Raw genomic sequence first — 12,100 nt, 5'->3', positions numbered from 1 at the left:
CGGGCAGAAGGGGTTTTTCTCTAGATAAGAGAAAACTGAGGGGGGACCTGATCGAGGCCTTTAACATTATCAAGAGGTTCGATAGGGTAAACGTAGAGAAAATGCAAACTTGTGGAGGAATCAAAAACTAGGGGCCATCAATATACGATAGACACTAATAAATCCAATGGGGAATTCAGGAGAAACTTCTTTACCCAGAGAGCGGTGAGAATGTGGAATTCACAGCCACAGGGAGGGGTTGAGGCGAATAGTATCGATGTATTTAAGGGGAAGCTGGATAAACACATGGGGGAGAAAGGAATAGAGGGATATGGTGACAGGGACATGATGAAGGGTGGGCGGGGCCTGGTGTGGAGCATAAACCCGTTGGGCCGAATGGCCTGTTTCTGTAAAATCCAATCTAAGAACAAAAGTGATGAGGAGGAATTTCCTCTCTCAGAGGGGGGTGAATCTTTGGAATTCTCTGCCCCAGAGGGCTGTGGAGGCTCAGTCGTTGAGTATATTCAAGGCTGAGATCGATAGATCTTTGGAATGTTGGGGAATCAAGGGATATGGAGATCGGGCGGGTAAGTGGAGTTGAGGGCGATGATCAGCCGTGATCTCATTGAATGGCGGAGCAGGCTCGAGGGGCCGAATGGCCGACACCTGCTGCTAATCCTCATGCTCTTATGTTGTTATGAGAAGCTTTACATTTTCACTCAGATGATTATGAGAACGGGGAACACTTTACCACACAGGATTATTGAGTCAACGACCGTGACAAGGGAAAAATATGAAAGGAGATGGGGAAAGGGCAGGGAAATAGGAGTAGCACTTTGGCAGTTCCCGTTGAAGAGCTAGCACCGTCTCAATGGGCCGAACGGCCTCCTTCTGTGCCGTAATCTCTATGATTGTATAATTCTGTCAGAGTGGCAGACTGTGGAGGGTTAAGGAGGGTGGGGCGGCAGGAAGGTGGTGGAGATCATACAACGGACTGAAGATTGAAGTTCGCCTGCGTTGCCCAAACTGTTGTTGATTGGAAGAAGATCTTTGCACAAAGTCCAACTTTGGAAGGAACTTTCAAACTACTGGACGCTACAGTTGGAAAGTTGAGAGATTTCCAACGCTCTAGTCGGAGATACTTGCTGCTTCTCCAGTTGGGCGCGTCAGCAATTTACCGGAAAAGTTCAACAGTTCCGAACTTCTGAATGATCGGTGTGGAATTCAGCCCCTTCTTAGAACCACTAACATCGTCTGCTGGTTCCCACTCCCTCAGTCCCAGCGTTGTCAACTCCGGCTGGATGTATTCCTGGAGGTTTCATCACATGACCGTCTCCCTCCAATTGCCTCGTTCCTCCACCAACCCCCTCCTCCAAGCTCACTCCCCATTGGTCGCCCAACATGTCCATTCTTCCCCCCACACCACCTCTCATTGGAAAGCAAACAGACTCCTCGTTACCCAATTGGGTGCCTCTTACAGCCTGTTCTCGCCCAACGTCAACATTATCATAACTCAGAAACCAAAGTGTTGCAGGATTTTTTATTCTATTAATACGTTTAGTTGCACAAATCGTTGAAGGTGGCAGGACAGGTTGAGAAAGCGGTTACAAATATTGAAGGGATCCTGGGCTTTATAAATAGAGGCACAGAGTACAAAAGTGTGGAAGTTATGATGGACCTGTATAAAACACTGGTTCGGCCCCAACTGGAGTATTGTGTCCAATTCTGGGCTCCGCACTTTAGGAAGGATGTGAAGGCCTTAGAGAGGGTGCAGAGGGGATTTACGAGAATGGTTCCAGGGATGGGGGACTTCAGTGACGTGGATGGACTGGAGAAGCTGGGGTTGTTCTCCTCGGAGCAGAGAAGGTTGAGAGGAGATTTGATCGAGGTGTTCAAATTCATGAGGGGTCTGGACAGAGTAGATCGAGAGAAACTGTTCCCATTGGTGGAAGGGTTGAGAACCAGAAGACACAGATTTAAGGCGATTGGCAGAAGAACCAAAGGTGACATGAGGGAAAACCTTTTTACGCAGCGAGTGGTTAGGATCTGGAATGCGCTGCCTGAGAGGGTGGTGGAGGCAGACTCAATCGTGGCTTTCAAAAGGGAGTTGGATAAGTCCCTGAAGGGGAAGCATTGCAGGGCTACGGGGAAAGGGCGGGGGCGTGGGATTTGCTGAGAGCCAGTACGGGCTCGACGGGCCGAATGGCCTCCTTCTGTACTGTGACCATTCTATGATTCTATGAGCGAGAAGTCCTGGGTCGAGCTGGAGGTTGATCTTGAATTCCTGGAGTTTCCAGGACAATTGCGGGACCCTCCCAGCGGCAATGGGGACGGCGGGGGAGGGAGGAGGGGGGTGGAGGCACGAGGTTCAGATGCAGGCGCACTCCTCCGTGATGATGTTGGGGAGGGTCTCGTACTTGAAGGTGTAGCCGCTGTCGGAGGTGGTCCTGACTCGGAGGGGCTTCATGGTCCCGGGGACGGAGGTGCAGCACACCGTGAGGCCGAGGCTGGAGGTCAGCCGGTTGGAGTTGGAGCAGGTGCCGTTGCAGTGGTAGAAGGTGAAGACGCTGGGCTGGACGATCCAGTTGCCCCAGCCCAGCTCCGCGAAGGAGATGTTGACGGCGGAGCGGCGGCAGTCGTCGTCGGCGAGCTCGGGGGGCGGCGGGCGCTGCAGGAGGCTGACGTAGGCCGGCGACCAGGGCACGGTGGAGCGGCGGGAGCGGGCGGAGCCGGCGGCGGGGGGTGGGGGGGCCGATGACCTGGTGGCGGACAGGAAGAAGGGCAGGTTGCGGGGGTCGGGGGCGCCGCAGCGGCAGAGGGGGCAGCGGACCTGCAGGAAGAGCACCCTGTGCGAGACGTAGGGGAGGAAGGGCTCGGCCACGCGGAAGACGGCCCACTGCCCCCGGATGGTCGCGGTTCCCGTCGCCGCCGGGGCAAAGCCGGCACGCTCGGTGAGGAAGTACAGCTCGGCGGCAGGGTCAGCGCCGGCCACCGCCGGGGTCAACGGCACTCCGGCGTAGAACCAGAACTCGGCGGAGGTCACCAGGCGGCGGGCGGAGTGGACAGGCGGCCGGAAGATGTAACTGTAATTCCCGACGAATCCCTCATAGCGCAGGTCGCAAGGGATGTCTGTAATTAAAGGGGGGAGGGGGGGGGAGATGGATAGAAAAGGGTTACACACAGAGAACACAACGGGGACAAAACGATACAATCAGAGAAATCTACAGCACGGGAGGAGGCCATTCGGCCCATCGTGTCCACGCTGGCCGACCAAGAGCTACCCAGCCTAATCCCACTTTCCAGCTCTGGGTCCGTAGCCCTGTAGGTTACGGCACTTCAGGAGCACATCCAAGTACTGTTTAAATGTGGTGAGGGTTTCTGCCTCTACCACCCTTTCAGGCCGTGAGTTCCAGACCCCCACCACCCTCTGGGTAAAGAAATTTCCCCTCATAGCCTCTCTAAACCTCCCCCCAATTACTTTAAATCTATGCCCCCTAGTTATTGACCCCTCTGCTAAGGGAAACAGGTCCTTCCTATCCACTCTATCCAGGCCCCTCATAATTTTATACACCTCAATAAGGTCGCCCCTCAGCCTCCTCTGTTCCAAAGAAAACAACCCCGGCCTATCCAATCTTTCCTCATAGCTAAAATTCTCCAGTCCAGGCAACATCCTGGTAAATCTCCTCTGTACCCTCTCCAGTGCAATCACATCTTTCCTGTAATGTGGTAACCAGAACTACACGCAGTACTCCAGCTGTGGCCTAATCAGTGTTTTATACATTTCAAGCATAACCTCCCTGTGCACTTCTTAATCCTCCTGCCAAAATGAAGTAGCTGCTGTATTGAATTCGATTTAGAAACATAGAAACATAGAAAATAGGAGCAGTAGTAGGCCATTCGGCACTTCAAGCCTGCACCAACATTCAATATGATCATTACTGATCCTCTCTCTCAACACCATATTCCCCCATACCCCTTGATGCCGTTTTTGTCTCGAAATCTGTCTATCTCCCTCTTAAATATATTCAGTGACTTGGCCTCCACAGCCTTCTGTGGTAGAGAATTCCACAGGTTCACCACCCTCTGAGTGAAAACATTTCTCCTCATCTCACTCCTAAATGTCCTACCCCGTATCCTGAGACTGTGACCCCTTGTTCTGGACTTCCCAGCCAGGGGAAACATCCTCCCCACATCCAGTCTATCCAACCCCGTCAGAATTTTATACCTTTCAATGAGATCCCCTCTCATTCTTCTAAACTCTAGTGAATACAGGCCTAGTTGACCCTGTTATAGATGTAAACTTGTATTTACTCTGTACAGCCACCAGAGGGTTCCACCCCTGGAGTCCCAAGGGATCCCATAATCCCTTGGGAGCACAGATATTTAAGGAGGCTTCACAGGTTGGAGAGGCACTCTGGAGACCAACAATAAAAGTCTACGGTCACACTTTACTTTGAGCTCAGTGTTCAGTCTGACTCTTACTCCATACACAACAACTGGCGACGAGATACATATAACAAACCCAAAGATGCAGAGAACAGTGAGCATCCTGGAGAAATTGTCGGAGGGAGATGATTGGGAAACTTTTGTGGAGCGATGCGACCAATACTTTGTGGCCAACATGCTAGATGGGTAAGAGAGCGCTGCCAAACGTAGAGCGATCCTCCTCACTGTCTGTGGGGCACCAACGTATGGCCTCATGAAGAAACTGCTCACTCCAGCAAAACCCACGGAGAAATCATATGATGATGTGTGCACACTGGTCCGAGAGCATTTGAAACCGAAGGAAAGCGTTCTGATGGTGAGGTACCGGTTCTACACCTACAAAAGGCCTGAAGGCCAGGAAGTGACGAGTTATGTCGCTGAGCTGAGACGCCTTGCAGTACATTGCAAATTTAAAGGACATTTGGAGCACATGCTCAGAGACTTTTTCGTCCTTGGCATTGGTCATGAAACCATACTTCGCCATCTTTTGACTGTAGAGACCCCAACCTTGAGTAAGGCCATAGCGATAGCTCAGGCGTTCATTGCCACCAGTGACAATATTAAGCAAATCTCTCAGCACACAAGTGCTGCTACAAGTACTGTGAACAAAGTGATTTTGTTTTCGAATCGTAACGTACAGGGCAGGTCACACATACCTGCAGTTGCACGTCTGCAGATGTCTCAGAGTCCACCATCAAGGGTGATGAATGCAAGGCCTTAAACACCTTGTTGGTGCTGCAGGGGTGATCATCGTTTCCATTCATGCCGATTCAAAGGATACGTTTGCAAGGGCTGTGGAACAATGGGACACCTCCAACGAGTGTGCAGGTGAGCTGCAAAGCCTGGTAAACCTGCAAACCATCACATTGCAGAGGAGGACAGATCCACGGAGGATCACGACGAACCAGAGCCTCAGATAGAGGAGGCAGAGGTACATGGGGTGCACACATTCACCACGAATTGTCCCCCGATAATGCTGAATGTTGAACTAAATGGACTCTTGGTGTCAATGGAGCTGGACACGGGCGCGAGCCAGTCCATCATGGGCAAAAAGACTTTCGAAAGGTTGTGGTGCAACAAGGCCTCAAACCCAGTCTTAACTCCGGTTCGCACGAAACTAAGAACTTACACGAAAGAACTGATTCCTGTAATCGGCAGTGCTGCCGTAAAGGTCTCCTACGCTGGAGCGGTGCACAAGCTACCACTCTGGGTGGTACCGGGCGATGGTCCCATGCTGCTCTGCAGGAGCTTGTTGGGAAAGATACGCTGGGACTGGGACCACGTCCGAGAGCTATCGCCGGCTGGCGACACTTCATGCGCCCAGGTCTTAAAAAATTTCCATCGCTGTTTGAACCAGGCATCAGGAAATTCCAAGGAGCAAAAGTGTAGATCCACCTAATTCTGGGGGCGCGACCCATCCATCACAAGGCGAGAGCAGTACTGTACATGATGAGAGAAAGGGTAGAGATCGAGCTAGACCTGCTGCAAAGAGAGGGCACCATTTCACCAATCGAGTTCAGCGAGTGGGCCAATCCAATTGTCCCAGTCCTTAAGGGAGGCAGCACTGTCAGAATCTGTGGCGTTAAAAAATGTAACTATCAATCATTTCTCCCTGCAGGACCAATACCCACTACCAAAAGCCGACGACCTCTTTGCAATGCTGGCGGGAGGAAAGACGTTCACGAAGCTGGATCTGACTTCAGCCTACATGACGCAGGAACTGGAGGAATCATCGAAGGCCCTCACCTGCATCAACACGCACAAAGGTCTTTTTGTTTATAACAGATGCCTGTTTGGAATCCGATCAGCGGCGGCAATATTCCAGAGAAACATGGAAAGTTTACTGAAGTCAGTCCCGCACACCGTGGTCTTCCAGGATGACATCTTGGTCACAGGTCGGAACACAGTCGAGCATCTGCTGAACCTGGAGGAGGTTCTTAGTCGACTCAACTGCGTGGGGCTCAGGTTAAAATGCTCGAAGTGCGTTTTCCTGGCACCTGAAGTGGAGTTCCTGGGAAGGAGGATTGCGGCGGACAGCATCAGGCCCACCAACGTGAAGATGGAGGCAATTGAGAACGCACTGAAGCCACAGAACGTGACGGAGCTGTGGTCGTTTCTGGAACTCCTGAACTACTTTGGTAACTTCTTCCCGGGTCTCAGCACACTGTTAGAACCACTGCATGTCTTACGACGAAAAGGGAATGAATGGGTTTGGGGCAAAAGCCAAGAAAATGCCTTTGTAAAAGCGAAAAATTGTTATGCTCAAACAAATTGCTTGTGTTGTATGATCCATGTAAGCGTTTGGTACTAGCATGTGATGCGTTGTCATATGGCGTCAAGTGTCTATTGCACCAAGCTAATGATTTCGGGAAACAGCAACCATTTGCTTTATGCATCCAGGAGTCTGTCTAAGGCTGAGAGAGTCTAGAGCAAGATTGAGAAAGAAGCGTTAGCGTGTGTCTATGGGCTAAAGAAAATGCATCAATTCCTGTTTGGGCTAAAATTCGAATTGGAAACTGACCATAAGCCACTTATATCCCTGTTCTCCGAGAGTAAAAGGATAAACACCAATGCATCGGCCTGCATCCAGAGATGGGCGCTCACGTTGTTCGCATACAACTACGCCATCCGCCACAGGCCAGGCACAGAAAACTGCGCCGATGCTCTCAGTAAGCTGCCATTGCCCACCACGGGGGTGGAAATGGCACAGCCCGCAGATCTAGCCATGGTTATGGAAGCATTTGAGAGTGAGCAATCACCTATCACTGCCCGGCAGATCAAAACCTGGACAAGCCAGGACCTCTTATTATCTCTAGTCAAAAGCTGTGTGCTTCACGGGAGCTGGTCCAGTGTCCCAGTGGAAATGCAGGAAGAGATAAAGCCGTTCCATCGGCGCAAAGATGAAATGTCTATACAGGCAGACTGCCTTCTGTAGGGCAATCGAGTAGTGGTCCCCAAGAAGGGCAGAGACACCTTCATCAATGACCTCCACAGTACCCACCCAGGCATCATAATGATGAAAGCGATAGCCAGATCCCACTTGTGGTGGCCCGGTATCGATGCGGACTTAGAGTCCTGCGTTCACAGATGTAATACATGCTCGCAGTTAAGCAATGTACCCAGGAAGGCGCCGCTAAGTTTATGGTCTTGGCCCTCCAAACCGTGGTCTAGGGTACACGTCGACTATGCAGGCCCGTTCTTGGGTAAAATATTCCTTGTGGTTGTAGACGCGTAATCCAAGTGGATTAAATGTGAGATAATGTCGGCTAGTATGTCTGCTGCCACTATTGAAAGCCTGCGGGCCATGTTTGCCACACACGGCTTACCCGATGTTCTGGTGAGCGACAACGGGCCATGTTTTACCAGTGCTGAGTTCAAAGAATTCATGACCCGTAACAGGATCAAACATGTCACATCTGCCCCGTTTAAACTAGCGTCCAATGGTCAGGCAGAGAGAGCAGTGCAAACCATCAAGCAAGGCTTGAAGAGGGTAACTGAAGGCTCACTGCAGACTCGCCTATCCCGAGTCCTGCTTAGCTATCGCACGAGACCACACTCACTCACTGGGATCCCACTTGCTGAACTACCCATGAAAAGAGCACTTAAGACAAGGCTCTTGTTAGTTCACCCTGATCTACATGAACAGGTAGAGAGCAGGCGGCTTCAACAAAGTGCATACCATGATAGCGCAAATGTGTTACGCGAGATTGAACTCAATGATTCTGTATTTGTATTAAATTATGGACAAAGTCCCAAGTGGCTTCCCGGCACTGTCGTGGCCAAAGAGGGGAGCAGGATGTTTCAGGTCAAACTTTCAAATGGACTCATTCACCGGAAACACTTGGACCAAATCAAACTCAGATTCACGGACTACCCTGAGCAACCCACCTTGGACCCTACCTTTTTTTGATCCCACAACATACACACCAGTGGTAACCGGCACCACGGTTGACCACGAAGCAGAACCCATCATCCACAGCAGCCCAGCAGGACCCAACACACCAGGCAGCCCAGCAAGGCCAGCTGCACAGCAGCCCAGCGAGGGCCCAACAAATGATTCAACAACACCAGCTTTCACTCCGAGACGATCAACCAGGGCAAGAAGGGCCCCAGATAGACTCACATTGTAAATAGTTACACTATTGACTTTGGGGGGGAATGTTGTTATATATGTATACTTGTATTTACTCTGTACAGCCACCAGAGGGCTCATCATCTGGAATCCCAAGGGATCCCACAATCCCTTGGGAGCACAGGTATTTAAGGAGGTTTCACAGGTTGGAGAGGCACTCTGGAGACCTGCAATAAAAGACTAAGGTCACACTTTACTTTGAGCTCACAGTGTTCAGTCTGACTCTTTCTCCATACACTACAGACCCAATCTCTCCTCATACGACAGTCCTGCCATCCCAGGATTTGCTATTAATCCATCCACTCTGAAAGCCTCTTTATGTCTTTCTGTATTTTGGTTCGGTCTTCCGCATTATTAGCTATACCCGTCACCTTTGGTAACCTCTGCAACGTTCAACACCAGGGGATTCATTATGACTTGAGACGATAATGTAAAATGTGCAAAAGTGGCTCAACTGCCCGTTAATCATCAGCTGTGGCTCAGTGGGCAACACTCTCATCTCTGAGTCAGAAGGTTGTGGGTTCAAGTCCCACTCCAGGGGCTTGAGCACATAAATCTAGGCTGACTCTCCCAGTGCAGGGCTGAGGGAGTGCTGCACTGTCAGAGGTGCCGACTTTCGGATGAGACATTAAACCGAGGCCCCGTCTGCTCTCTCAAGTGGACATAAAAGATCCCATGGCACTATTTCAAAGAAGAGCAGGGGAGTTATTTCCGGTGTCCTGGGACCAATATTTACTCCTCAACCAACATAACAAAAAAACAGATTATCTGGTCATTATCACATTGCTGTGTGTGGGAGCTTGCTGTGCACAAATTGGCTGCCGTGTTTCCCACATTACAACAGTGACTACACTCCAAAAGTACTTCATTGGCTGTAAAGTGCTTTGGGACGTTCTGAGGTTATGAAAGGCGCGATATAAATGCAAGTCTTTTTTTTAATGTCGGAAATGAGACAACCAAAAGTTTTATAAAAACAAACATGGACCTTACTGGTGACGGGGAAGGAAATGACCTCGGATTTATCATCGTCCTTGTTGTGATTTTGATGGCCAGTCCACCGGGTGAGGCGTCGTGCGAGCCTGCTGTTCTTGAAGGGATTCCGCCGCTCCTGATTGGTTAGGTTGCAGCTCTGTGGGGGTTCCGCCAGCCCCAGGCTCTGCAGGATCTTCTCCTGCACCTTGGCCAGGATTGCATCCTCACTGAGGCTGTGCATGGAGCAGGCCGCTCCCAGCCCAGGCACCCGGAGAGTCACGACCAGTAGTGTCACCGCGAACATGCTCGGCAACATCGGGACGGCACAGAGCTTCCGAGCAAAGAGTGGCTGAGACATTGAGACCCAGGGAGAGAGAAGGAGACAGAGTGGGATATAGAACGGTAAAGGGAGAGGGCGATAGAGACAGAGAGTGAGAGACACACACACAGCCAGAGAGACAGAGAGAGAGAGCGAGAGAGAGACACACACACAGCCAGAGAGACAGAGAGAGAGAGAGCGAGAGAGAGAGCGACGCACACAGCCAGAGAGACAGAGAGAGTGAGAGAAGGTGACAGAGTGGGATATAGAACGGTAAAGGGAGAGGGCGATAGAGACAGAGAGTGAGAGACACACACACAGCCAGAGAGACAGAGAGAGAGAGCGAGAGAGAGACACACACAGCCAGAGAGACAGAGAGAGAGAGCGAGAGAGAGAGAGACGCACACAGCCAGAGAGATAGAGAGAGAGAGAGAGAGAGAGAGACACACACACACAGCCAGAGAGACAGAGAGAGAGAGAGAAGGAGACAGAGTGGGATATAGAACGGTAAAGGGAGAGGGCAATAGAGACAGAGAGTGAGAGACACACACAGACACAGTCAGAGAGACAGAGAGAGAGAGAGAGAGACACACACACACACACAACCAGAGTGACAGAGAGAGAGAGAAGGAGACAAAGTGGGATACAAAGTGATAAAGGGAGAGTGCGATGGAGACAGAGAGTGAGGAGACTGAGTGAGATAGAATGAAATAAAGGGAGGGTGCGATGCAGATAGAGGCAGAGTGTGAGAGACACACACAGAGCGAGAGAGACAGAGAGAGAGGATTAGACAGAGCAAGAATTACTCAGAGGAAGAGTCACACAGAGAGAGAAAGAGAGAGAGGGAAAAAAGAACAGCGAGAGAGAGAATGAGACAGAAAGAGATCCAAAGGGAGAGGCATGCACACACACAGATAGAAACAGAGAAAAATACAGAGAGGGAGACAGAAAGTGAGAGAGAGTGAGAGAGAGATATAGTGAGTGAGGGCGAGAGAGAGAGAGTGAGTGACAGAGAGAGGCAGTGGGTGAGGGAGAGAGAGAGAGAGAGAGGCAGTGTGAGGGAGAGAATGAGAGAGAGAGGCAGTGAGTGAGGGGGAGAGAGAGAGAGGGAGAGGCAGTGGGTGAGGGGTGAGAGAGAGAGAGGCAGTGTGAGAGAGAGAATGAGAGAGAGCAGAGCAAGGGAGAGAGAGTGAGAGAGAGAGAGAGAGGCAGTGACTGAGGGAGAGCGACTGAGAGAGGCAGTGAGTGAGGGAGAGCGACTGAGAGAGGCAGTGAGTGAGGGAGAGAGCGAGAGAGAGAGAAAAAACAGCAGACGGTGAGAGTGAGAATGAGACAGGCAGATCCAGAGAGAGAGAGAGAGGCACACACAGATAAAGGCAGAGTAGCAAAAATGAGAGAGAACGTGCCAGAGAGACAGAGTGTGGGACAGAGAGAGATACAGACAGACACGAGTCAGGAATGTGAGAGAGATGGGGGTGAGAGACTTAGGCAGAGAATGAGAGTGAAAGGCAGAGAAAGAGAATGAATAAGAGAGGTGAAGACACAGACACAGGATCAGAGGTGGGTACAGCAATGGGGACAGAGAGGGACAGAGTGGGGACAGCCACAGAGAGGTTGCAAAAGGAGACAGAGAGAGAAATGATTAGAGATACGGAGAGAGAGAGAGAGTGAGAAATGTCCTTTAATTGCTGCCGTCAGAACTCCTCCAGTCTCAGCAGATGCATTGCTCAGTCGTTCACTGTGACCCTTGTGGGGGAGAGTGAGCTGCCAATCTTGTCAATCACCCTGACTGGGGCTGCTGAGTGTCCTGCTCTCTGTCCAGCCTCTCTGTCCTCCCTCCTCTCTCAGCACGTCGGTCTGACTGAGCCAAGCGGCCACGATCAGAGCTGGTGAGAGCGGGCACACCCTTCGGGGTTGCTGTCGGGCGGATGTTGTCGCTCTGACACCGTTCGGCGTTATCTCGGCTGGGAGACGCAAGGCGCTATCTGTGGAATGTGTTGTCGTGCACCCAGGCAGTGGGGGAAAGAGCCGCGCCGACCAAATCTCACACACACACAGGGCAGAGCAACACCTCACGGGAACCGAAAGCATCTCCACAGAGCTGGCGGGGGTGGGGAGACGAGGGGGGCGGGGGGGGGCGTGCGAGGGGGGAAGGGGGGGTGGGGGGACGAGGGGGCGGGGCGGGACGTGCGAGCGGGGGGTGAGGGTTGTCG

The 12,100-nt window shown here is 51.5% G+C and overlaps 1 protein-coding gene across 1 annotated transcript; it reads right to left on the bottom strand.

The window, feature by feature from the left end:
* Nucleotides 1-1,512: 1,512 nt before the first annotated feature.
* inha (inhibin subunit alpha) lies at nt 1,513-11,801 on the bottom strand. The gene is made up of 2 exons (XM_070874283.1): nt 9,587-11,801; nt 1,513-3,108 (listed from the first exon to the last, which is right to left on the bottom strand). The coding sequence occupies exons 1-2, from the start codon at nt 9,924-9,926 to the stop codon at nt 2,348-2,350; spliced, it is 1,101 nt and encodes a 366-aa protein (XP_070730384.1). The 5' UTR covers nt 9,927-11,801; the 3' UTR covers nt 1,513-2,347.
* Between the last annotated feature and the right edge of the window lie 299 nt (nt 11,802-12,100).

Source organism: Pristiophorus japonicus, chromosome 3 (genome assembly GCF_044704955.1).
Source record: "Pristiophorus japonicus isolate sPriJap1 chromosome 3, sPriJap1.hap1, whole genome shotgun sequence".
Classification (NCBI taxonomy): Eukaryota; Metazoa; Chordata; class Chondrichthyes; family Pristiophoridae; genus Pristiophorus; species Pristiophorus japonicus.
The sequence above is the reverse complement of the archived record's forward strand: the minus strand, read 5'-3'. Positions and strand labels throughout refer to the sequence as shown.

Bases quoted from the DNA above. Each gene is read 5' to 3' on its own strand.
- inha (XM_070874283.1), bottom strand. From the start codon at position 9,926: ATGTCTCAGCCACTCTTTGCTCGGAAGCTCTGTGCCGTCCCGATGTTG. The intron at 3,109-9,586 runs GTAAGGTCCATG...CTTTAATTACAG, and splicing joins CATTTCCTTCCCCGTCACCA to ACATCCCTTGCGACCTGCGC.